At 43.4% G+C, this 26248-nt stretch overlaps 1 protein-coding gene across 4 annotated transcripts in view; it reads left to right on the top strand.

Moving 5' to 3' along the window:
* Window positions 1-6070: 6070 nt before the first annotated feature.
* Window positions 6071-26248, top strand: part of RIMS1 (regulating synaptic membrane exocytosis 1) — a gene marked incomplete at its 5' end in the record, with an annotated part of 308320 nt that continues 288142 nt past the window's right edge. For all 4 annotated transcript variants that reach the window (XM_082048664.1, XM_082048671.1, XM_082048670.1 and 1 more), the window contains one exon: window positions 6071-6234. In XM_082048664.1, the coding sequence (XP_081904790.1) occupies window positions 6071-6234 (164 nt within the window). The remainder of the gene's footprint in view (window positions 6235-26248) is intronic.

Below are 26248 nucleotides of genomic sequence, written 5' to 3'. Positions count from 1 at the left end.
GCAAATAGATTAAAAAAAAACCACAAAACAACCAACTTTGTTATAATGTTATAATACAAAGTACATATTCATTATATCCATAGGCTACTTTAATAATTTTATTAGAACCGTTCAGCAAAACCACTGGAGCAACAATAAAATTCTTATTCCAAAAAGATAGGGTCATAATTATAGAAAATGTTGTTTTACTTCAAGGCTTGAACTGAATCATTGCTTTTCCAACTGCCAGATTGCTGACTAAGAGTATTGGGCTTCAGTTTCTTCTGTCTGAGCCATAACACTTCTCAGCCTTTCTGGTAGATGTGAAAAGATATTACAAACTCAGGGTCTTTATGTGCAATGGCCATATGCACGGTTCCCCTGAACTGAATGGGGTTGAATCTGCCCGCACTATCAGCTTTAGAAAATAGGTCCAGAACATAAAAAGTAGATGACGACTTTTTGGGATGGAGGGTGGTGTCATTTCTGTCATTTTTGCACTTTTTTTCCAGATAAAGGAGAAAAAAAGGAAACTGATCTCAGTACTTTGGAAGCTGATGCTGTACTTAAAACCTTGTTAGTATTTCTGAGTTAAAAAAGATTAACACATTTGGAAGGGAGTCAGACTGAAATAAGAATCATCTCATAACAGATTCAAGTCAGATGGAGTTTGCAAATGCACTATTGCACCTAAAAGGGTGTGTGATTTGATGCTGCACATACAGAAGCATCATGCCATGGAGAAGGAAGGTGACAGTTCCTGTTTATGCATTTTTGGCAGGCTTCACCTGAAGGATGGGATGATTTTCTGGAGCCTGCCATGCCAGAAACACACAGCTAAACAAGAGGGAACTGAGAAGAGCAAAGGGAATAACTAGAGACCTCTGGGGGTAGGACAGAGTTTCTAGCCTATTTTTTTAAGGAAATCGAGCTATGTAATCTCACCGTTTTTCTGTCAGTAGTCCAGCAATAACATTAGAATCTTTTGACCAATTTCAAAGAAGACTGACAAAAAGGGAGAGGGCTAAAAACACTGAGCTCCTTCAGGTTTTATGAAAATAAGCAGCCAGATAAAGAAGACTCAGATTTGTGTACCCACTAAAGAGCAGGTGGAAGTGTGAACTCAGATGCATTATCTGACACAAGAGAATCCAAAACTGTCATACAAAACCAGGCTCCATAAGGTTTGCTGCTGATAGATCTGCTAGTTCATTGTTTAGAGGGGTTTTTTGTTTGTTGTTTGGTTTTGTTTTTAGTTTTTAAATAAAATATATTTAAAATAAGACCAAGACCTCTGTCTAAGAGTATTTTTAAGACACTAATCACTGCAGGATGTAAGCACTCATTATAAAATTATGCATAATAATAGATCTCGTTCAGAACAGGCCCTGAAATCCCTACTTGAAATGAACTCCCCTTGTGCCAGTGTTTTTTTGTCTCCCCTGGAAAGGACTGTTTCCGTTTCTTCTCATGCTATAGCTAGCTATGACCTTCTTCTCTCTCTTAAAATATGGCAGTACCACCAAACTTAAAGAAATCAAAAATCACAAGTCAGATGTCAAACCAAAACTGCTCTTCAAAATCACGATTTGCTAATAAAAAATATTTTACAGTGAATTTGATCTGTCTTTTAAATTCTTCAATTCCTTCAACATCTTGAGTGAGAGAAATCCCAATGTCCCACTTCTACTAATGTATTGCGAGCCACTACTTTCAACCCATGATGCTACAGGATATTTTATCCTTCGTGACTGTCCCTCAAACAGCAAATCCCCTCAGACTGAAATCTCCCCCACAGCTTTCACTATCCTCAGTCTCCCATGAGTCTGAGAAAGACTGCCACTCTTCTAGGGAAGGAACCTACAGGAAAACCCTCTGAATTGTTCCTTTCCAGTTTCTTCTTTCAGTTTACCTCAAGCAAGAAAACAGTGAATCACGACTACTCACAGCTAGGCTAACAAAAAGAGCTTGAAAAGGGAGTATTGGTGGAATTGAGAAATTTAGAATGTGGCCTTTGGACAATCTGAAAGGAAGATATGGGGGAGAAGGAAAGTTCCTAAGATTGGGGGAAGGTCTAGAATCACAGAGAAATACATATTTGTAATGGATGTGGCATATGTGGATACTTGCCATTTTGAACTGAGAAGAAAAGATCACAGATGCCGTTATAATGATTGGCTTATCAAGTTTAAGGAAGTAATTTACTTGACAGGTTACAATAGCTATATTGATATTCAATTTCTAGATTTCACAGCAGTCTTCTCAAGATAGGACTTCAGAGAAAAGGGAGTTAATATGATGCCTGTCACTGACAAGACTTTGGATGTTACCAAGCAGGGGGCATTCTTACTAACTAGGCAATGAAATTATCTTCAAGGCTCTCGTGTATCATTCTGGCTTCAGGATATAATGTATTGAACTAGATTGGGCTTTCCACATGTTGTTGGTTGGACAGCGATGTCAGCTATTTAACCTTTACAAAGCAAACATAGGCAAATCAGAAAATTGCCACTAAAGGTTTGACAACAAGAGTTGAGCCTCTTTCTGTAGCCCTATGGAAAATGGGATGACTTTTATAATTTCTTCTCTATTACAGAATCATTTTGGTTGGAAAAGGCCCTCAAGATCATTGACTCCAAACATATTTCTCTCTAGTAAATTTTACTCTCTTTGTGCAAAAATAATGTAACATCATTTGTTGTGCCTAAGACTTTGTAGGCATTAGGAAAAGGATTGCCAGAAGGTTGAGAGAGGTGAACCTTCCCATCTGCTTGGCACTGGTGAAGCAACATCTGGAGTGCTAGGTCTAGTTCATGGCTCCCCAGTGCAAGAAAGATGTGAACATACTGAAGCAGGTCGAGTGAAAGGCAATTAAGATAAGTAAGGGACTGAAGCAAGTAATATGATGAAATCCTGAGAGATGGGACTGTTTAGCCTAGAGAACAGAAGACTCGGAGGAATCTTATCAATGTGAATAACATCTGATGGGAAGGTGTAAGCAAGACCAAGTCAGCCTCTTTTCAGTGGTGCCCAGTGACAGGACAATAGGCGATGAGCACAAACTAAAACACAAGGGGTCTCATCTGAACATGAGGAAACACTTTGCCTGTGTGACTAAGCACTTGCACAGGTTGCCCAGAGAGATTATGGAACCTCCATCCTCGGAGACATTCAAAAGCCATCTGGATGCGGTGCCAGGCAACCTGTTCTAGCTGACCCTGCTGGACCTGGGAGGCTGGGCCAGATGGCCTCGAGAGGTCCTCTCCAATCTAAATGATTCTGTGATGCTGTGCTTTTCAGTAACAGAGTTTTTTTCACAATATCAGTCTGGTGCAAGTCTGTAATCCAATTTCTGTTATTTTTTTAAACCACTACTCTACAAAAGTTTTTGGCTTTCCCTTTTAAGTTATAAGAAAATATACATAAAACCCCTTCATAATCCTTGTATTAATTTCGTATTTCACATACAGAAGTAAGAATTAGTGTACTTGAGCCAGCATATACCAATTAACACAATAGCACAGAACATACATGTATGTGACTCTGTCAGTAATTAACAAGCAGAAAGGTGGGTAGGATAACTCAACCTTATGTAATATTTTCTACATAAAATTATCTTGGATGGATTTGGGTCTTATGTCCTCAGACCTCTAATATTTTGGTTGGATTGTGCTTAAAGCAATGACTCTTCCAATGACTAGGGCAGTGGCCCTAGTGAATTAGTTCTTGCAGTTACCTGAGCTACACATTTTATATGGCATGTGCAGGCCTAAATTATATGAAGGGGTGTGGGCTACCTAAGGATACCTGTAACAACAGAATCATGGTGTCTAGCATCAACATTCCAGTCATGGCATGTTTTAGTTTTTTCTGACACTAAACATCTGGTGGTACCTCAGCTTCTTCTCATAATCTTGTCATTTTCAGTCTTGCTTCCTTCAGTTCTGAGGTGGCTGAAATATTTTTGCCTGTTGGAAATGAGTGGTTAAATTCTTTAGCATCAGCCTGTAACATGAAGGCTGTCTTCCCTGCCGGTCGCAGATGGCGGGAAGTGATTTTATTGATTTGTTAGTACTTAGCTAGAAGGATTACATCTAGCAGTAATAACATGGCCAGGCCCTAGGACAGATCACCACACAAGTTAGCAGAGGGTCTGTGTCTTTAACTGAGTGTGACATTATGGTATTTACCAGCCATTCAAAGTGCTTTGCTTATTAACACCACTTTAATCTCTTCTGAGCCATCTGTCGGTCATTCACATTTCAGTTTCCTTCATGTGCCGGAAGAGCTGAGAGACTTCACTTTCTGAGCTGAACTTGGACATTATCACTCAAAAGTTCTGGTGGTCACAGTAGTGCTTATTATTTTTTTTTCTTTTAATTTGTGTTTTCAAATTGTGTCCTGCAGAAGATCTCTTGAGGGGACACAAGCAGATGGCCATGGTAATTCCTCTCAAATTCAAAGGGTCACGAAGGTTCACAGTTCTCAAAATTTGTGTGAGAGGTATTAGCGTGGCTGGTGGAAAGCTGGCCCCTCTCCCTGTTCCAAACCTGGCAAGCTTGGCAGCAAGAAGCATTGAACACTGCCAACATAGATTTTTTTCCTTTGGTTTGTGCCCATCAGACGATCTCTCTAGAAACCAGAGCTGTTTCCATGCTGTGACCTCGGCAGAAGCGTGACTGAGAGGTCTTAAATGTCAGTCTGTGCTAGTGATAGTTCACATTTTATTTGAAAGTTTTCTCTGTATTTCAGCTTTGCATTTCTAAGGAGCCTGAGCGACTTCATTCACTGACAGGCATGCATTTGAGCAAGGGACTGTCCAGAGCTATAGGCATGAGCTTCTGGCCAGTGGATTACATGCAGATGATCTCCTGAAGAGACAGGCTGCTGTGTTCATTACCAGCTACACAAAATCAAGTTGATCAGAGCTGGTAGATCAGAAATTGATAGGCAAGCTATCTCTGTCTGGAAGTGATGTTTGGTTTCATTGTGTGCTACCTCCTCAATTTAATAGCTGGCATTGTGGCATGGTTCATGGCCAGTCTTGGTGGGTCACAGCAGTGAAAAAACGGGTGTGATAAATGAGGAAAGTTAAGAGCACTTGCCACCCCCATGGGAGGTGTGTGGGGAGCATGACACTGACTGAGTGTAAGAAGCATACGAAGAAAATGCAGAAGTGTGGGAACCCGAGGAAAGGACGGTCGAGTGGTGACAGTGCTGGCTGAAGGCAGAGGGGCTGCAACTGGAGTCCCAGGGGCTGGGGCGGGCACGGCTCACCGCCGAGGGACCGACTGCAGCACCGGAGCCCGGGGCTCCCCCGGCAGCCCGCAGCGAGCCCGCAGCCAGTCCGCAGCGCGGCTCCCCCGCCGCTGCCCGTCCCACGGCTGCCCCTGCCTCGGGAGAGACGGCAGCGCTGGCGGGACTCGGGCGAGCTCGCAGCCTCGACCTGAGGTGCGGAAACGTCGAGGAGGGCGTGAGGAAGACGGCGGTGCCGGGACCAACGCCGTGACCGTGCGGCCGCGGGACGAGCGAGGGGGGCGGCGGGGAGAGGCGCGGCCAGCCCGGGTCCCCGGCATGGGCAGTGGCAGCGGCAGGCAGCGCTGCCGCCCGTGAGGCAGCGGCGACGCGCCTCGGACTCCGCCTCACCGGCACCGAACTCCCTCCCTCCTCCCAGCGCCAGGCTCGCAGCGGCGGAGCATCTCGGCGGCGGCAGCACCCGCCCTTCCCGGCCGGCCCGCGGCGCGCACCGCCCCCCCCGCTCCCGCACGCAGCCCGCCAGCGGCGATCGGGAGCCTCCGCGCCACGGCACCCCCGCCCCGCACGCCCACCGCCGGGAGGATGGGCTGCGGGCGGCGGCACGGCAGCCCCCGAGCTCTCTGAAGCCGCGGAAACAAAGGGAGCAAGCAGCAGCAGCAGCCGGGTCGGGGTGGATGCAAGCAACCATGAAAGGCTGGGTCTCCGCCTCCTCCGCTGCTGCCAGAGAGCTGCCGGCTGCTGCTGCTCGGAGGACTCCAGTGTGAAGGGGGCGGAGGAGAGGCTGGCTTGGTTTGCCGTGCAAAGGTAGAAGGTGTAAGGGAGAGGCGGAAAGAAAATGTCTTCTTCGGTGGGGCCCCGCGGCCCTCGCCCGCCCACGGTGCCCCCCCCGATGCAGGAGCTGCCTGACCTGAGCCACCTGACAGAGGAGGAGAGGAACATTATCATGGCAGTGATGGACCGGCAGAAAGAAGAGGAAGAGAAAGAAGAGGCCATGCTCAAGTAAGCAGACGCCAGTCATTCATTCATTCAGCCACTCATTCATGCGCCGATCGCCGGCGGGCGGGAGCGGGCGCTGCCACAGCGGGAGCCGGCCGGTGCCCGGGGCCGAGCGGCTTCACCCTGCTCGCCGGGCCGCCCCGCAGGGACCCTCACCGGGCTGCCGCTGCGGAGCCCCGGTCCCGCTCCGCTCCCGACCCACAACTTCCTCCTCCCCCACCCCGAGCTGCTCCTCCCGAGGCAGAGCTGCAGGGGGAACCCGGAACGGAGCCGGGACGGCGGCCCTCCCCGCCCCGAGGGAGCCAGCGGCGGAGGGCGGGCGAAGGGGCGGGCGGAAACCCCGCCATGGGGGTGAGGGGCGAGGTGGGATTCCTTTGGGGTCCCCAAAACCCCGCCTCTGTCAGGAGGGGCCGCTGGGTGGGGTTTCCCTGCGTGCGGGAGCCTCCGCGGCCGCTGTGCTGCCCCCGCCTGGCTCGGTCTCCGCTGCCGCCCACCGCGGGCTGGGGCGGCTGCCGCCCCCCGCCGCTCGCCCGCTCCGTGTACCCTCCGCCCCGCGCCCCCCGCCGCCGTCTCCGGCCCGCCGGTCGCCTGCTCCCGGGAGGGCAGGGGCGGCGAGACAGCTCGCTGTGGGGACAGCAGGGCGTTCGTAATTAGGAAATAAATGCAATTAGTCGCTCTGCTCGTTGCGGAGGGGAAGCGTGCGTGCGTGCTGCCGGGACGGAGAGGGAGCGGGTTTATTCCGCTGCCGGCGGCACGGGGAGGGGTGCGGGGAGCGCGAGGTGTGTGTAGGTGCCATGTTTGGAAACCAGGTCCCCACAGCCTCTTTTGAACCTTTTCTCTCTCATCCCCCCATGCATCCTTGCCAAACAGCACGTGACCACATTTTCTAGCCTCCTCCGTCAATAGGAGGCTTCAAACATAACGTTACCAAATTGCCTGCTGCGAGTGATGAGAATAAACAGATTGAAGCTCTGGCCTGTGGAGGAGAATCAGGGTTTCTCCTCTTATGACTACCCATCAGGCCTGTTTGCTGTGAGGGGGAGACAGTAGGAGAGGTGATTGAAATAGTGCAAACCTCTGACGTTACCTAGACCCTCCCTGCCACGGGAGGTGTATTCTTACCTCCCTGGGCGCGTACACCTGTGCTTGGAAGGGATGCTCTGAATGTGTGACGTGATCTGGGCAGTGTCGGAAATACCTGCTTGAGTGATGCAGGTGCCAGCTCTTCACTCTGGCTTTCCATGACCGATAGAGAGACTAAACCCCCGCAGGGTCCCGGTTTCAGCCCCACGCGCTGTGCGTGGTGAAGATGGGACAGCGTTTTGGTGTATTCCTGTCTCTGTCCCTCCCAATCGGTGCCTGGCCCTGGATTTTTACAGGGGCTACTAGAGGCCATTGCAACGGTGGGTACTGAGGCCCAGCCACTAGTGATGCGTATTGCCAGGGAGCCAGCTGGGAGCATGGTGTTTGGACCTTGGTCCAAGATGAAGAGTTCCACTTGCTGTTGCTGTTCATTGCACTTGGGGTGTGGCTGGTCTCCGAGGTGGGGTGGTTGAAATGTTTTGTGAAGATGCAGTATGCTGGTCAATGTGGGGAAATGTAAGCGAAGGATCCCTCCTCAGTTTCTATTTATCAAAAGAAAATTAAATAAAGGAGTAGCTCAAAGGCCATAAACTACATTTATCCTTCTCCCATTCCTTGTCTTCCAGCACACCTACTTCCCTGTAAATATTTAGCTTTTATTCCATGAAGAAGATTACTGTTTCTGTGATGATGTCAAAGAGCAATACTGTAAATCTTACAGTCTCTGCAAGAATGAACTTTTGTTGGGAGAGATGGTAATTTCTCAGCCCTATTCTTGTTAACATGGGATGGAGGATAAATTTTACTTCTTTTTTTTTCCCTTTTTTTTCCTTCTCCTCTTTGGTATTGGCATTTCTGAATTCTGCACTGACACTTCATTTTTCTGTGAGATTATGGGAATCTTCAGTAGTTTTACTAAATGAATTTAGGACACTTTAAACATGATTTTTAGAAGAGGTCAAAAATTGTGCTTTGTGAATTCAACTTTAAATTACTTTATATTATCTTCAGAGGTTTGTGATACCCAGAGTTAAAAGTTTATTTCCTTAAAACAGTTCTTTCATATCATAGGAACAAAAGTCCAGGCTCTCGGTTGGTCTGAGAAATCGTGATTTTTAAATAGATTTTTTTTATTCTTTAAATAAAGAGCCAGAAATTAATAGAAAATACATTGGGGAAACTTATGAACGTGTATACTCACTTCAGCTATATTGTTAGTTTTCAAAAATTAGATCACAGCAAATAGTTTTCATAGGGTTTATGATTTGAATCTGCGAGAGATCCACTAGATTTTCGTTTGCCTTTTCTGTATGCTGAGCACTTACTTCCTTTATTGGACAAGAGTTAGACACATCTTTCTGGAAAGTAACCCTTAAAAGATTGGATTTTGAGACAAGAATTTACTTCCGTAATTTTGTAGAGGTTTGTTAAAAATGTACAATGGTGGTATCCAGATGACACAGCTATATTGTAAAAGTTGTGTATTGTCACCATCGCTTCCTATTATTTTCAGTAAAAGTTTTTCTGATTATCCAAATGTCTAAGCAAAATACCCACCAGTTTTCTCTTAAAACCACCTGGCAGAGAAATGTTTCTGTCTGTAACACCCACACGCACATCTGTAATATCCCCTGGAAGTGAAGTTGATCTATGTTGCAAACTGGGCTACCTGGGCCGATCAGCGGTTGGATACGTGCTGTGTCGTGGATCATAAGGGCTAAAAAAGGTGCAGCATTTCTCTCCTGTTCTGGATGTCCTGATACTTGGCAGTAAAAGTTACTAAAACAGTACTTGGCAGTTTTCCTTTCCAGAACTCCTCATGGCAGGAAACTGTGGGAAGAATTATTGGTTAAACTACTGTATTCTTCACATGATGCTTATAAAATTATAGATCCAAGGGAATTTGAGGGGTTTCTGTGAATAGACGATATGAATTTCAGGAGAAGTGGAAGAGATTAGGATCACAAGAAAAGAGGCTATGTGCCTCTCCTCTGGCCTGTACTTCCCTGTCCTCCAGAGCCCTGATTCTGACTCTGAGCTAAAGCCCTTCTTGTAAACCCTCTCTGCCAGTCCCTGCTGACACAGCATGTACTGCAGCCTGCCAGCCGGGGAGCAGGGCTGCGGACAACGTGATGCTTCCGCTGCTTGCACTGGAAAGTGACAGGAATGCATGCTTTGATTTGATACCACCTGCTTGGTTCTTTCCAGGAATTTGCCCGATCTGCCAGTTTGTTGGCCCGCTGAGTTTCCTTCAGCAGTCTGGGGCTAAAGGAGCTTGTCACACTCATGGGGTAGAGGCATGCAACTTGCACTGGCTAGTGTGACTTTCTGTTTCTAGGTGTACCTGGTCAGTGGCAGAGACCTTGTCCTCCCCCCACCCCTCCAATATCAGAGTTCAAACTGCTGTGTGGTGTTTGTGGAAAGGGAACAATCTGCTGTCCTATGACCTGTTGAATACCTTGGAAGAATGTGTTGAGGAGTTAGGCCTTTTGTGAAGGTTCCTGTTTTGCCTTTTTTTTTATGAACAGGTGCACCTTGGCATGAGGAGCACTTCAACATTAGGCAATTGCTTTGAAATTGCTTTTACATCCAAAGATCGGTTTTGCATTCGTGCTGTAATGGGGATGGTGTGACTAGGTACTTCTGAGAATATGCCTGTGCCCTCGTGCAGTGAAGTGCAACCCCAGGCTGCTGTATGGCGATGAAGACTCAAATCCACATAAGCACTTCGATGCTTATCTGGCACTAAGTAGAAACTGAGACACCTTGAGTGCAGTCCACAAAATCTTTTCGTAATGGTGCACCTGAACAGCTGGGTGTTCCTGTGCATCCAGGGCATATAGGGTAAGAGCATGTGGGTGCCTTGGCTACTGAATTGCTTGCTGTCTGTCTTATACCTAAGCCTGGTTGGGAGTCACAAACTATGCAGTCATATGCTTAAGCCCTCTGAAAGAACTAATGCTAATACAGTACCTCTGTAATGCATATTGATACTCAGTGCTGAACTCAAAGTGCTGTTGTCACAGCGATGACTGCCTTCCTAACATATAGGGGACAGGCAGTGTTACATTTTAAAGGAAAAATAGTTTAGAAGTTTAGGGTGTGCATTCAAACACTGGATAGCCTGAAACAACTATATTGTTTGTGGTTACAAGGTACCTTGAAGTAAAACAACCCCATTTAATATACAGCAAATTTCAATAACAGACAAAGCACAGAACCATCTGTATTTATATGTGTGTACTTAAGCTGGAGTTTATGTGCAACTGTGTGTCTTACCTGATCTGGTTAGTTAAGTACTAAGTGTAAACCACGGCAGCTGTGAACACAGCTGGTTGAATTCCAGGTCCGTTCTCCCGTGGACAGCCCAAAGGGTCCACACATTGGGACAGCCAAAGTACTTTTCTCCAGCCCTGGTGTAACAGTAGCTTATCAAAGGGAGAACAGCTATAAATCATCCTTAGATAAATTTGGCCAGAAATTAGAAGAAGGTTCCTAGTTACCATGGCAGTCATTTTCTGGAGCAAATTTGAGTGAGGACAAAAGCTCTTACTACACTTCTAATGGGATTTAACAAGACTCTGAAAGAGATTGTTTGCCAAGGTAGTGGCAATAGTAGAAAGGTTAAATCAGAGACATAGGATGTTCTTTGTAGATTTGTAACTCTAATTGAGTAGCTTCAGTAGAGATGCTAGCAGGTACTTGAAACCTTCCCAGATCTTAAGACAGTTATTTCAAGATTTGTTATGGGAGTGGCAGTTAATAATTAGGGAAAAATTCATCCTGCCACCCTATTTTGATCATCTAGTGTGGTACACAAACTTGAGTTTAGTAGAATTCAGGTCTCTAGAATCAACAAGGATATTGGAGCTACTCAGTTTTTGGGGCTGCCAAATCCTGAAGTCACTTGCAGTTGGTGAGAATCTGTTTCAGAGATTGCAAGATAAACCCTATGTGTGCATCTGGAAGCTTCCAGCATGAACTACTTGCTCTGTAACGCTGAAGATTAACAGGCTGGACAGGACACATGTGCTCTTAACTGGTTTCGTGGAGACAGTTTGTTTCCCTCTCCATTTCTAACACTCGGACCACACCTAACATTGTCAGAAAACCTTGAATATTGCTCAAAGCACAGTGGCAGCTGGCGCCATCTTTATTTTCTGTAGTACTTATGGGCAAAATCAGGAAGTAGGGTTCCAAGACCTTGTTAGCCTGGATGCTATAAATACCATGACAGTAATTGTCCTTCCATAAAGAGTAGGGAAGGGAGAGGTAGGATCATTCTTCATCCCTTCTATTGAAATGGGGCCACTTTGTAGAAATAAAAGCAAGAGTCAAGGGGCCATCATGAGGTAGTCTGTCTTTTTCCTCTCTTTAGGATAAAGGATTTAAAGTCTATCTTTAATCTCACTGAGAAGAAAAATGAGGAATCAAGAGTTCTGGGAACTGGTTGTGCATTTGGCACCAAGGAATTAAAGGATAAAATAAACAATACCAAGACACCTTTTTCTGCGTCAGACTCCCTCTTGCTTCTTGTTTCCATCGTCCCATGAATCTCACTTTCTGTGGAGTGGAGCAGGAGGAATGGAGGATGCCCTCACCTCTGCTGCTTGAAAACCTTTATTTCTTCCTTTGTACAGAAGGGGGTTTGGAACCACCATGTTTCAGGCTCTGTGGTGGAGCAGGGAGCAGAGTCCAGGTTGCTTACTGTGTGCATGGGTGGTCTAAGCCCCTAGAATCTCCCAGACAAACTTAGAATATTGTCTTTCACCTCTTCTGGCAGTGCCAACTCCGGTCCTGACACTTGAGTATACAGATCCATGGTAAAACAATTTTAGTGCTGGAGGACTGCAGGAGTCTGGATATTGTCTAGTGCAACCCCCTACTCAGAGCAGGGCCACCTACAGCTAGTAGCCAAGGACTGTGTGTGTGCAGATGGCTTTTGAACATCTCCAAGGGTGGAGACTCCACAACCTCTCTGGACAACCTTTTCCAGTGCTCAGCCACCCCCACAGTAAAAAGTGTTTCCTGATGTTCCTATGGCACCTCCTGTGTTTCAGTTTGTTTCCAATGCCTCTGTTCCTGTCCCTGGGCACCTGTGAGAAGAGTTTGGCTCTGTGTTCTTTACTCCTCCCCACTGGGGATCTGTACAAATTTTTAAGATCCTCCTGAGCCTTTTTTGTTCTTCAGGTTGAACAATTCCCACTCATTCTTTCCTTATGTGACGTGCTCCAGTCCCTTAACTGTCTTTGTGGCTCTTTGCTGCACTCGCTCCAATATGTCCTTGCATTTCTTGTACTGAGAAGCCCAGAACTAGGCTTAGCATCCAGATGTAGCTTCACCAGTGCTGAGGCAGAGAGGAAAGATCACCTCTCTTGATCTGCTGGTAATCCTTTTCCAGCGCAGCCCAGAGTGGTGTTGGTTGTCTTCGCTGCAGTGGCACATTGGTGGCTCATGGTCAGCTTGAATCCTCAGTTGCTTCTCTGCAGAGCTTCTTTCCATCTGGTTGCCCCCCAGCATGTACTGGTGCATGGGATTATTCCTCTCCTCATGCAGGACTTGGCATGCCTGTTTGTTGAGTGTTTTAAAGAGATCAGTGTCTAATGTGTTCTCAAATCCTTCTGAATCATTCAGGGGAAGAGTTGCTTGTGGTCACTGCTTCCAGCCCCTTTCTCTTTACTGCCCAAGGTCCTCACTCAGGGAGGGAGAGAGAGAATTGAGCAGTGCAGAAACTATTATAGCCTTTTGGGCAATGAAAACATCAGAAAGAGTTTAACAGCATTTGAGGCTTCAAGTTTTCACCACTCTGAGAGGGCAGGTGTGTCCAGAAAGGTGTCCTGATTAAAGGAGAGAACTGTGGTGACCTCAGAATTGCAAGGAGGGTTTTCATGATTTTTAGGAAATTTCAGAGAATTGACAGTGATTTTTAAGCAGGAAGGTGGACTGAGTAGTCCAAGGAGACTACTATATGTAGTAAAAATTTATTCACAACTGTATGCAGTCATGTGGTAAGGCAATTATTATACGGGACACTCAAAGGCTGTTCTACTGAGGGTCCATTTTACTGCCAAGGCAGGAGCAGGAGACTGTCTGCAGACAACAGCAGATTCATGGGAATTTCCTCAAAAGCTATAGAAGAGCGGGAGGTGGTAGGGGATGACAGGCAGTAATAAACATCCCGACCATGTTCTAGACATGGGCTTCAGAACAGCGTATGTTGAAATTTCAAAAGGTTCGAAGTGCAAACTTCTATCCAGAGCTCTTTCCTGGCCTCAGTTTCAGTGGTTTTACTGAAATACACAAGGCATTATTTCTGTGCATGCATCTTCCCATGTGATTCTCCACTTGATACAAGGAGCCTTCAAAGCTTCATGCCCGGCTTTGCCTGACATTGCACTAATGCTTTCTGACCGAGAAGTCTGTGAGTCTACAAATACATGGACGTTATCTGTGCCCTGCAGAAGGGTGAAGACAAAGAATGGGTGAAAGAACATGATCTCTGGGCAGGAACTTCTCAAAGTACAAAGTTGTTATAAACCCAGATCTTAAAAGGAATTATGCAGAAGAGACTTCTTCTCTAGCGGGTTAAAGTACCCCCCATGGGTTATTTTTATGGAAAATAAAAGAAGAAGAAGATTCAGAGAGACTTGAAATTCTCAATCTCATCAATGCCCTTTTATTTCTAAAGATTTGTGAAGAATTTTTTGCATCCTTGGTTACAAGGAAGCAACTAACAAAGATGTAGCGTGCTTCTTTCATCAGGAGGTTACTAAGTATTTTAAGACTTGAACTTAATACCTTAAGGAAAGGCTATTTAAAAATACTGCTGCCCTTGTATTCAAGCTTGCTGGGATGCAGGTGTTACTGAAGGTGGAAAATGACAAAACCAAAATTTCGTTTTTGGTTGCCCATAGTTAGAGCCAGTTATAATTCCTAGCTAATTTTACCTTCTCCTCTGCTCTACCCACTGATGCCCACTGCATTTGTTTTCTCCTCAGGCCTACCAGCTTTAATTAGTAGATGCTGGCATGAAATTGCATTTTGGGCAAAAAAGCTTGAGTTTGAACCTACTTCCCAATGATAATAAAACATATAAGAAAAATCTTACAAAATCAGTTACAAACACAGACTGGTTTCATTCTGATTTTTGGAAATACTTGCATATAATTTACAGTTACTGGAATGATTTACACCTCATCAGGGCTGTGTGATTTACCCCAGTCAGATCCAAATATTGGATCTGTAAGGATGCCGATAGCTTATCAGATATCTGCATCTGTCAAGAGTTATAATTGTTTTATTCCTTCTTTTATACTTCACAGAAATGGTAAAATATTATGCAATGTTTATGGTGTTGCCTGGTTTTGGAATCTAGGCAGTAAATGTTAGACAGAATTATTTTTGGTTTTCACAACAAACGGCAGAAAAGAATACCACAATCAGTTTGCTTTAATAGCTACTCAGGTAAGACAATTTGCATAAGGTGATAGGGTAGCATTGCAGTTCTTTGTACTTAAAACTGAAGTAATCATCCTCAAAATTTGATTGCATATCAGATACTTAATGTCCAGAGAGAGTATGAAACAAGAAAACCATGTTCCAAATATATTTTCTGGCACTGTAACCAAGGCAAGAAAAGCTAGTTGCAATTTTCAGAATAATGGCACACACAAAACCATTCATACACTTAGTGTTTCAGAGGCACGAAGAGACACACCACAATGAGTAGCTGTTTCCAGACAGTTCTAGATTGAATTAGAACATCTATTTGTACACTCATTTCTGAGGTTGTTCACATCAAGTGTGTCTTATTTTCAGTGTCAGGACTTTGTGCAGCTTATGATAAGCATTGTTAAAACTATTGAAGGTAGGGAAGCGTGTCTGTGTATGATTTTTTTAGATATCTGTAATAAAAATGGGTAGTGTTTGAAATATCCTATTTTTTTTGGTCCGTCTTTCCTGTATTAGGCCCTCTTGGAATCACTGAAGATCAGTGTATGTCCTGAGGGTTGCTTTTTGATCAGGATTAAACTCAGCAGACAGAGCTAGACTTTTTAGTGAAGACAGTGGTGGTTCTAGCAAATTAAGTGTTTGAAATTTTTAAGATCTGGGGTGTAACCAAAGAATAATTTTCTCTGCATTTTTGGCTTTAGATAAACACCAAATTCTAGTTAGAATGGTGGTTTAAATGCCTTGCATCAAAATACAGTTGTTTACCTTAAGGTCCTTAATTGAGAGTTATTTTTGTAAACTTCATTGTGTGAAATTTATTAAGACATTGCTCATGAATGGAACACAGCCCAACCACGCTGTTTTAGTTTAAATACTATTATACTGCAGAGAAAAAGTCTACTACTCTTCTAGCAAGAAACAGAGTGCTCTGTTCCGAGAATTGCTAAGGGAAGTCTTCACATGCTTGAATGACCTAAGTGTGAAGTGTGTTCTCAAGCGTTTCTCTTGATTACCAATACGGCATACTCTGAATTGACCAAACAAAGAAATTATGTACCCAAAAGTCTGTCTATCTGTTATATTAGCAGGCCTAATAAAAGATTCTACTTTTTTTTTTACAAGCCTAGTTTGGTCTATGAGCCTAAAAAGCATTACACATTTTGTAGCCCCTGCTCATGAAGATTTTGTCTACATTTTTGTAAAACATTTATTCTAAAGTATTTGAATGTACTGTAAGGCTTCAAAATCCTATCAATAAACTAGGAATTTGTGATATTGATACATCATTCTCTTTCCAGATATTTAGCAAACCTACAGTCCTATATTATGCAAACAATCCAAAGATTTAACTATAAGCTATTTGCATCAGCATGTATTAATCATATGGAAATATTCTACAGATCAAATGACTTGTAATAGGACTTTTGAGAGAAATGACGAGTCGTTTATGTAACAAAAGGCTATTTTGGAACTAGATGACTGAAAATGTTTAGTTGTGTTTTTAGCCATGATTGGTTAGTCTAACTCTTTCCTTTTGAGAATTCCATTGGTCTTGGAAAAAGCATAGTAGCTGTCTGAGCTTTCTATTCTCTTTTCTTTACACAATTTCTTTAGCACTTGCATGTACTAAGAAAGCAGTCAGTGTAATTTTTCATTTATATTAATTATTCTCTAGTTTTTTAATTAGCCTTTCATATGAAGTTATTTTCAAAATAAAGTCATTGCACTTTTTCATATTTACAGTATTAACTTTAGAATCATTTTGACATTTGACATCAGGAGACTAAATTTTGTACTGGTTAAATGAAATTGCACAGATGTAGATGAAAACAATGTGAAAGCTTGAACAGTAAAAAGACATGAACAATCTATGAGTATTTTAGTTACGTTAGGTGATCAGTCTCCTTAATATTGTTGTTTATTGCAAAAATTTTAACATTGCATGGCAAACTTCAGCTCTACAGTTTAATGTTCTGCTGGCTGTGTGGTTTTAGCTATAGATGTAGAACAGGAAGGCAGCTGGTTGATGGAGTGCGTGGTGCTTGAGGCTACGCAGTTGAGAAGAAAGGACAGAATTTAGGAGAACTCTAGATCATCCTAGTTTAACTCTATTGATTTTGGCCCTGGATGCCACCTGCAAAATATTAAGATGGTTGAGAATGAGATGAGATTTTGTGTGTGTATTTGTGCTCATGCCTAAGGATATGGAACCAGGCTGCACAGAAATACGTCCAAGTTGTTTTATGGACTTTAATTGCAACATTAGGTTCTTTAGCATCACTTAAAATATGTAGAGTGCATTGGTGCAATTTGATGAGGAGCTGAAAGTTTGGAACAGTTTTACCTGCAGTCATATTATGGGGACAGGTGACACAGCTGAAAAAGTTGCTGCCATGGACCCCTAAAACATTGTATTGTGCTTGTGTTGGGTTTGGTTAACTTCAGTGAATCTCTGCCTTGGAACAAGTGCCACTGGAAGCACATCTGTTAACTGGAGTATGACTTAAGTGTTGTTGAGTGTGTTTAGATGGGATATGTCCCTGTACGTCTTGTATTTTGCAGAAAGCAGCACATTTTTCTCAAATGCATTCAATAGCTGTTTAGTTACTCCCCAAGCTTTAAGACAAACAGAAAAGTGAAACCAAGGCATAGCTACCTACATTTTTAAAACAAACAATCAAGCAAAAAACATTTATCACTAGTGGTTCGTAAGTGTATCTATATTTTTAAAAATTACATTTTGTTGTGTATACCACTGATTTCCTGCAGTCTTAATTGCATATTTTGTTTTCTCCAAAAAGCTCTTTTTCAGTATACTCATAGAAAGGAACTATATTCACTCAGAGGTGGAGATTGCAGAGCTGTATTAATTGTTTCTGATAGTGTATATGTAAAAAGTGTGTAAATTTCCTTGAGATTAAATGTGCAGTACATTTTTCTTATATTTCAGAGCAAAATTAGATATTGATTTTTTTAATGAGAAATCTATTCTAAGAATATAGACCCTCACTAACATATTATGATTCTTGTATTTTGTGTTTTTAGATGATTTAATATTGATCATGCTTTTTACATTTAAAAGCTCTCACATTTATAAGCTAAATCTCTTCATAACTTTTTTTTTTTTTTGTAAAACTACATTAGCTTAAAGCAAAACATCCTCCCTTAAAATAGTGTCTTTCAAACAATTATAGCACTCACCGTGAGATAACTTCCACCAGGAAATGTTTGGATTGGAGTGACCAGCTGAGGGAATCAGCAGTGAATTAGTGAATTTACAGTTTTGTTCACCTGTAAAATTTCTTTTTCTGACGGCGATGATGCAAGTTCTAAGCTTGTCCCTGTCTGAACATGTCTTGTCCCTGACATGTCCATGTGGAAAAGCAGCTGGGGAGTTCTGGTTACATTGGCAGATAAGACCATGCGCTTCCCTCATCCAACCAAGGTGGTCCAATTCTTTCTTTCCTGGTATTTATCCTGTATGGGATCAAAAGTAAAAAAGCTGGGGTTTTCTTTGAGGTAAAGTAAAATGAATGAAGTTAACAATATGAGGGAAGAATCTAGAGGAGAATGGCAGCAACGGCAGTGCTTCGTGTATGAAGGGGTTTGTCCTCTTTATTTTTCACAGGTTGGTGTTTGGCAATGCTTTCAGCTCTCTCCTTGCAGAATTTATGGTCAAGTGTGCTTTTTTCTTTTTGCATTTAAGTGTTTGCCATATTTCTCTGAAATCAAGACCTTTTCAGAGTGATTCATGGTTTCTGTCACCTTCTGTTGGGTTACTGCAACATATTGTACATGGGATTACCCTTGAAGACCATCCTGTTGATCTCATACTGTGCCTTTTTACTTTTCCCTCTGCTTCGTGTTGCACATATTTCAGCCTAAAGCAGAGCTTTCCTTCCCATGTGTTGGTAGAAGAATGGAAATTAACTGAGACTTGAGAGCTTTCTGGCCCTAAATTTGAGAGCTTTCTATGAAAGCCAAAGTTTAATGAACTTTCTGGGAGGGCAGCTTGCTCGTTATGTGAAAGTTGCAGAGGTGGAAAGGAACTAATCTTCCTGGCAATGTACTTAATGGCATGAAATACCAGGTGTTAAATTTTGAAGACAGGCCCTTGCATGTCTGGCATTCATAAATAAACCAAGAAAATCAATAAATGACTTCGGCAACTGCCACCCTTTTGACTCCCTTGTCAGAGGCCGAGAACTGAATGAACAAGAAAATTAAAAGTGTTTTCCCTGAAGGAAAAGGAAAAGTAGTTTTTCCTTCAGGCTAAAGCTGAGGCCACTGAGAGTATGGGAAAGGTTTTTTTTTTCTGCTATGTTACCACAGTTTGTCTGAATTTAACAGCCTGCAGTTTTTTATACTGTGAATCTATACTCTTCTTATTTCATATCAAGATGTTTGTCCTCCAGAGAGCTGCACCCCAGGGCTGTCAGCCTCGTATTTTTTATTAGTTCCCAAAATATTTTTTGTTACATTTTGTAGACCTGAAAAGCATTATTACTGTCTGTTCACTAGAAGACAGTTCAAATTATGCCCCATAACACTGTGGTGCTTCCCACTTGAATTCTAGACCAATTTAATGGCATGTGTGTCTTTGTCTCATAATGTATATTTCATTAAGGCTTTCAACTTTACTTACTTTCAGATATTTAAATGATTGTATATTACTTATATATCTTACCCATTATATGCAATATAAGCAGTACATCAGACTTCAATCTGTAATATTTTAGGAACACGTGCAGTTTTTTCTTTTTCCTCATTCCAGATATTATAATCATGCTATTGATAAAATAAAATCTAAGACAAATCAAGTTGAGCTAAAGAGCCATTCTATACATATTAAATTGCATTTCTGTTTAAGGTGAGCTTCCTGCAAAACTGTAAGGATGCCCCGGTGTAGTTCAGTGCAGATGTCATGGTCGGTTCATAAAGTGTTGGTAAGAGGACAAGCTGTGGTGGGTGTTCAGAGGTGCGAAGCACTGCCCAGTTGTGGCAGAGGGTCTGTCTGTGCTGTCCCTGGGCTGTGGTGACAGCATGGAGGGAATGTCATTGTCTAAACACAGGTATCTACTGCTATTTGAGATGTCTACTGGTGCCCTTCCTTGTCTTCAGGAGGGAGGAAAGGGTGGGCAGATGGCTGCTATTTTAAACCAGGTTGTGCAGCAGGGAGTGGAGGGAGCTCAGGAGCGGGTGGTGGTTTCCGTGGCTGGCGGGCACGGATCTCCCTTGGGCACACCATGGGTGGGTATTTCCTCTGCTGGAAGCGGTCCCTGGGCCATCTGGGTTTCATTGCTGGACATAGACGGCCATGACAAAAGCTTCAGCTCAGTCGCTGCATCTGATTGTGTTTTCAGACATGTACAACAGCCTGACACTTTCTCCAGATCCCCCCTGCGGGACTTTTGAGATCGCTATCTTTCCTTTGGGGATCTCTCATTTCTCAAATAATGTTATGGCTAGTGAGGTAAAAGCATGTTTCTCCCCACATGAGAAGCAGTACCTTTTGAATGTGAATTATCATTAAACTGCCATCAATGAAAATGCAATACTTTGTTTGACAAAATTCTTATTTCATTTTATTGTGTTAAACCCGAGTCTCATGCTAGCTGAAGTGTTTTGAATCTCCTCACAAGGTAAACACCAGATTCATGAGAAAATACAACAAAATGGTTGGCATTTTGCGTTGTGCTGGCAAGGCTATTCAATAGAAAAACTATGGTTGCTTAGTTGCCGTGGGAGAGGAGAAATAAGAGCCTTGTGAGGGACAGCAGAAAAGAGGAAAATGTGTGGCTAGTGAGCTGTAAAGTGGAAAGTGTAAGAAAGTACACATCCCTTAAGGCGCAAAAAGTGGGACTCAGAGGGCATAGAGATGGGTCTGTGGGCATCATACAGAGGAGGAGTATCTGACAGGGAGAGATGTGAGAAGAAGGCTGGAATTATCTGGGGTGGGAGCCTGGAAGTCGGCTGTGAGTGATGCAGCTGCCTGTTCGTCTAGTGCAGAACAAGTGTAAAACAGTAGTTCTGCGCACTGAGAACTGGGTAATGAAAAGTGATGGATCCTTTGGTAGCAGACCTGGGACTTGTGTATTTATGTGTCTCTTTCACTTTGGGTTTGAACTGGAGATGGTTAAGCACACAAATCAGGGGGAGGTGAACATTTATTTTCAGTGTGAAAATAAATAAATGAGAAGGCAATAGAAAGTGCAAAAGGTTCAGAAATGCTCAGGGTGTGAGCCAGCCTCATGAAGGCTGTGAAGAGATGGGTCTGAGTCCTTAGGTTAGAACACTCGGGGCTTGGCAGAGCTGCCTTCCTGGGTCTCGGCAGGCTTGGATGGAGCAGTGAGAAACACAGGGTAGCTTGACCGAAGAAGAAACTGGATACCTCGGTGCATTTGAATTCAACATGCCCAGAAAATCAGCATTTTGTAGTATTACCTAATTGCTCTTGCGCTGCCCCCAAGCTTCTCCTTGAAAGGTAGGTCCATGTAAGAAATTTGATCTGGTTTAACAAGGAGAGTGGTTAAGCCTCCTCCTTGTTTGTAGCAGAGGACTTGGAAACCCAGCTCAGCCACATTTAAGAGTTCCTAAACCTGACAGTAGTAACGCTAATTATTATTGTTCAAAACATTTTGCTCTGTTAACTCAGTCTTAGAATTTTTCAAGGCCTTTGACTATTTGGAATTTGCTTGCTACTTACAAGATGAGTGCTTCCCTGGTTAGGAAAGCGTGCTTGCTGTTACAGGAGCTGGATGACTGGGTTGTGGAAAGGCCCCACACCCGGAGTTTACCTTCCTAACAGAGTAAGCAGACAAAAGGGAGATCAGGTATAAAGAGCACGAGTAGATAATCTGTAGGGCAGCACTAAGTGTTGTGTTAGTCTCAAGGTTTGTAGGCAGGGTGCCATGTCCCCTGTGTCTGTCCAGCCTTGTCATCTCCAGCCTGACATATTGGAGGTTGTGTGCATGTACATATTAATCTGTGCAGGCTTGGTGCCTGAGGGAATGGTGTGTGTTTGTGTGGTTTTGTTTTTAATTAAAGGTGGCATCTCTGTTTTTTTGGGTGGGTGAAGAGTGGAGCTAAAAGGAATCAGCTAAATGGAAAGAAAAAGCAGTAAGGGATGTTGAAGTTTGAGGCGAGGGTGCTAAAAGACCAAGCAGGAGAGAAGAAAAGTGAACAACCATGGCAAAGAGATCGCTGTACAGCAGAGACCTTAATCAAAACCACAAAAAGTGCTCTGCATGTGTAAAGATCCCTGCTTTGCTGAATCAACAGCTACTCTTGGCTTGGAAATCTGCCTGGTACTTTTGTGTAGTTTTTCCCCAGTACCACACTCCGTTGGGTAGGGATAACTTTTTGGTCCTTTGGCAGCATGTGGAGATCTCCCTGGTATGCGTGTGTGTGGCTGTGCATATGCATGCATATTATATATAGTAATATAGGAAACAGCATTAGAAAACTTTGCTCTGGTATTTAAGATGAGCCACGTAGGTGCATAATCTCATAGGCTGCATAGTGTGATTTGGGATGAGGAAACACTAAGGTAGGCAGTCTTGTTTTACTCCCTGGGTTCTTTGGTATCAGGGGCCTGTTTGGCTGCTTCTAGCACTGATCCCACCACCTGCAACATCTGGTTGTTGCTCTCTGCGTTTTCCCCAGTGGCACAATTGAAAGGGAGGAGAGAGAGGAAACAGCGCCTAAATCTTGTTGAAGTTGTGTAGAAGTCTCTGCCTTGCTCCTGCACCATCTGATCCTCTGAAACAGCTAGAAAGGGGAAGAGGAGCATTTCCAGCTCTTTATTGCCCTTTTTTCTCAATGTAGAGGAGGACTCTGATCAGTTACAGTATGAAGCTTATTTTCACAATTAAAGATTGTCACACAGTAATACTGTGGTTAACACAGAACTAAACCTTGACTCTCCTGGGCTGGTCTAGGTCTTTCTTTTCTAGATATTGGAGAAAGTAATGAGTTTTCCAAACTCTGATGAGAAACAGGTAAACAGTAGTGTCATCTTGTACCTTGGCAGGCAGAAAATGGATATGAAAGAGGCAAAAAAGTGTATCAGTGCTACATTTGGGAGGGGTGACTGCAGCAGACAGTTTTGCACTAATCTTGAGTTTTAAGCTGTTTTGGATGGCCTTAAGGATAGAAGGGTGTGGACATAATGTGAAACAGGTGTCTCCCCCAGTGTGCTTTGCAAGGGATGCACAATGAAATCTCAAACTGCAATACATGTAATCATGTCATCACAGCTACACAAGCAAATGTTACTGCTCACAGGCTGCTGCTGGCCAGAAGTGTGCACACACAGTGGCAGGAAAAAAAAAAAAAAAAAAAAGGTGGGGGAGAAACAGAGAGACCTAAGTAAGTAGATTTGCTGGGGAAGAAGATTGAGAGAGTGAGGATATCCTGGGGCTTGTTCTAAGGAAAGAGAAGGGTATTTCAGATCTCCATTATGTTGTAGATTGGGACTGACTGTTTTGTATTTCTTCACCAAAATACAAAATAAGCCCTTTTGATAGGAGCAAAATTTTGACATCAGCTATTTGGTTTATCAGGTGATGACTTGCTTCCATACCAATGTGTGTCTGCTAATTTTGAAATTCAGAGTTTCAAGAAGTCAAGATATGGGAGTGACGCTGTGATACATACTCATGTATCTTAGTGGTCATCCATTGCAAGAGCAGAGTGATTAATTATACTGTTCTTCTGAAAACATAATTTTTCCCCCCTTTCTTTCAAATGTATGTGAAATACCTGAAGGGTACCAACCCTTGATATTGAGTTGTCTAACCACAACTCAAAGGCAATATCCAGAGTGTGTTCTGCGATCCAGCAGTTCTGGAGGGGTCACTTTAAGATGATGTAATGATTCATTTCCCACATCTTTGATGCTTTTGGTTGAACTTTGAAGGTAGGGATTTTCCAGAAGTGCTAACTGTGATAGAAGTTTGCTAATTCAGCTGCTTGTTTGCCAGAAATTACAATCAAGACTATCTAATTTTTTTCAAAGGTGCACTACGCTATGCAATGCTGAGTATAACTGTAGATGGAAGACTTCTGGCAGCCTGTAACAAGTGTCAGGAGCAATTATGAGTCATTGTCATCCAGAAAATTTGTCATTGTTCTGCTAGTGCTACTCTGAGATTTGTTTTTCTTGATTTTACTTTAAGAAAGAATCAGTCTGGATGTTAAGTTATTGGACAGAGACTTGAGATGCAATTAACCTTTGTGTGCTGCCACTCTGGAGAAGCTGAAGTCTGCCTGTACCTCAGGTCTGCATTCGTTAAATTGAGGTAATTATTTTCCCTTCAGTTGTCCATCTTCTTTCTTCAGGTTGTTTCCTGTCTCAGTGGCACTTCTTTCCTGTGTGTTCGGATAGTCTCTAGGCTTTGCTCCTGAGAATCCGTGGTCTCAGCAGAGATGTCAGGGCACAGTGCTGCAAGGTGAAGCGATAATAATAAATCCAAATAACCAACTTCGTCAATGTCTGCAGCTGGGTCTGACTTCACTCTCTGTACTGAAATTGGAACTGTTTGGGGTTCTTCTGTAATGACTGCTGCCTCCTGGGTAGTGAAGCCTCATCCTTTGTTCAAGGTGATAATTTCCGAAGAATCAGATATGAATAAAAATCATTTTGGCAAAGGAAGATATAAATCTATAGTATAGGAAATGCAGTACAGGGAATTACTCCTTTACAATGGCAGTCTAACTGTGAGTTCAACACTTTGTGCTCATGGGAAAAGTTTGTGTTTACTGCTTTTAAACTTGGACATTTCATGTTGTTAACTCAGTTTGGTAATGCATCTTCTCCATAGGCACAACTTTGTCATTTACTGGAATGTATTGCTGAGAATACTCTTGAATCTCTCCACTTGCTTTTTCTGTCCAAGGTTGGCCATGCAGCTCAGTGGCATACCCAAATGCTGTTTTATTAAGGCATAGATTCCATTGTGTGGATTTAATATGTGTGCTCCCTGCACGTCATGAAACACTAAAGGACCAGCATTTCTTCCTGTGTTGAAATTTCATGCTTTGGTGTTTGATGACAGGGAATATCATTCACAGGGAGTGTGTTTAACAAAACTCTATTTGCATAAAAATGTGCTCCGTGAGAAGACCATAGAATCATTTAGGTTGAAGAGGGCCTTTAAGATCATAGAGTCCAACTGTTAACTGAACAATGTCAAGTCCACCATGTCCCCAAGTATCACGTCTACAGAGCTTTTAAATACTTCCAGGGATGGTGACTCCACCACTTCCCTGGGCAACCTGTTCCAATGCCTGACAACCCTTTTGGTGAAGAAATTTTTCCGAATATCCAATCTAAACATCCCCTGGCACAACTTGAGGCCATTTCCTCTCATCGTATCGATTGCTACTTGTGAGAAGAGACCAACACCTTCCATGCTACAACCTCCTTTCAGGTAGCTGAAGACAGCGATAAGGTCTCCCCTCAGCCTCCTTTTCTCCAGGCTAAACAGCCCCAGTTCCCTCAGCCGCTCCTCATCACACTTGTGCTCCAGACCCCTCACCAGCTCCATTGCCCTTCTCTGAACTCTCTCCAGCACCTCAATTTCTTTCTTGTAGTGAGGGGCCCAAAGCTGAACACAGGATTTGAGGTGCAGCCTCACCAGCACTGAGGACAGGGGAATGATCACTTTTCTAGTCCTGATGACCACACTATTCCTGATACAAGCCAGGAGGCTGTTGGTCCTTTTGGCCACGCTGCTGGCTCGTGTTCAGCTTGTTGTCAACCAACACGCCCAGATCCCTCTCTGCCAGGCAGCTTTCCAGTCACTCTTCCCCAAGCCTGTAGCACTGCCTGGGGTTGTTGTGACCCAAGTGCAGGACCCAGCACTTGGCCTTGTTAAACCTCATACAATTGGCCTCAGCCCAATGATCCAGCCGGTCCAGATCCCTCTGTATGGCCTTCCTACCCTCCAGCAGTTCAACACTCCCACCCGATTTGCTGTCATCTGCAAACTCACTGAGGGTGCACTTGATCCCTCATCCAGATTGTTGATAAAGATGTCAAGATGGGAGTGAATACGGTGTTCAAGCATCATCCAGTCTTATTTCATTACAAAAGATGGAGGCAAACAGTGACAAAATATCAGAACTGTTAACTGTTTTATCGCTCTTTGATCATCTTTGTGTTGTTTAAACAGGGTGGATTCCTACTATGTAATGCTCTAAAGGTTTTTATTTCTTACATAACTATGCAAGCTTAGCATTACGCGATGATATTTTATTTTCCTCTAAGTCATATTTATAATGTCACTAAAGGCTTAATTGTTAAGAAAAAGTGGAAATACCCACTGTTTTTTTGAATGGAAATCTCTCTTGTGTTGGTTGAATGATCATGAATTTGCCTTTGGGGGTTCTACCTTCAGAAAAACCACATCAGAAAAGCTGTTCTTCATGCTGGTCCAAGTGGCCATTCTCTAATAAATGGCTGCTACCCTCAGAGAAA

The sequence above is a fragment of the Streptopelia decaocto genome (assembly GCF_964273445.1).
Source record: "Streptopelia decaocto genome assembly, chromosome: 3".
NCBI classification, from domain to species: Eukaryota; Metazoa; Chordata; class Aves; order Columbiformes; family Columbidae; genus Streptopelia; species Streptopelia decaocto.
The sequence above is the reverse complement of the archived record's forward strand: the minus strand, read 5'-3'. Positions and strand labels throughout refer to the sequence as shown.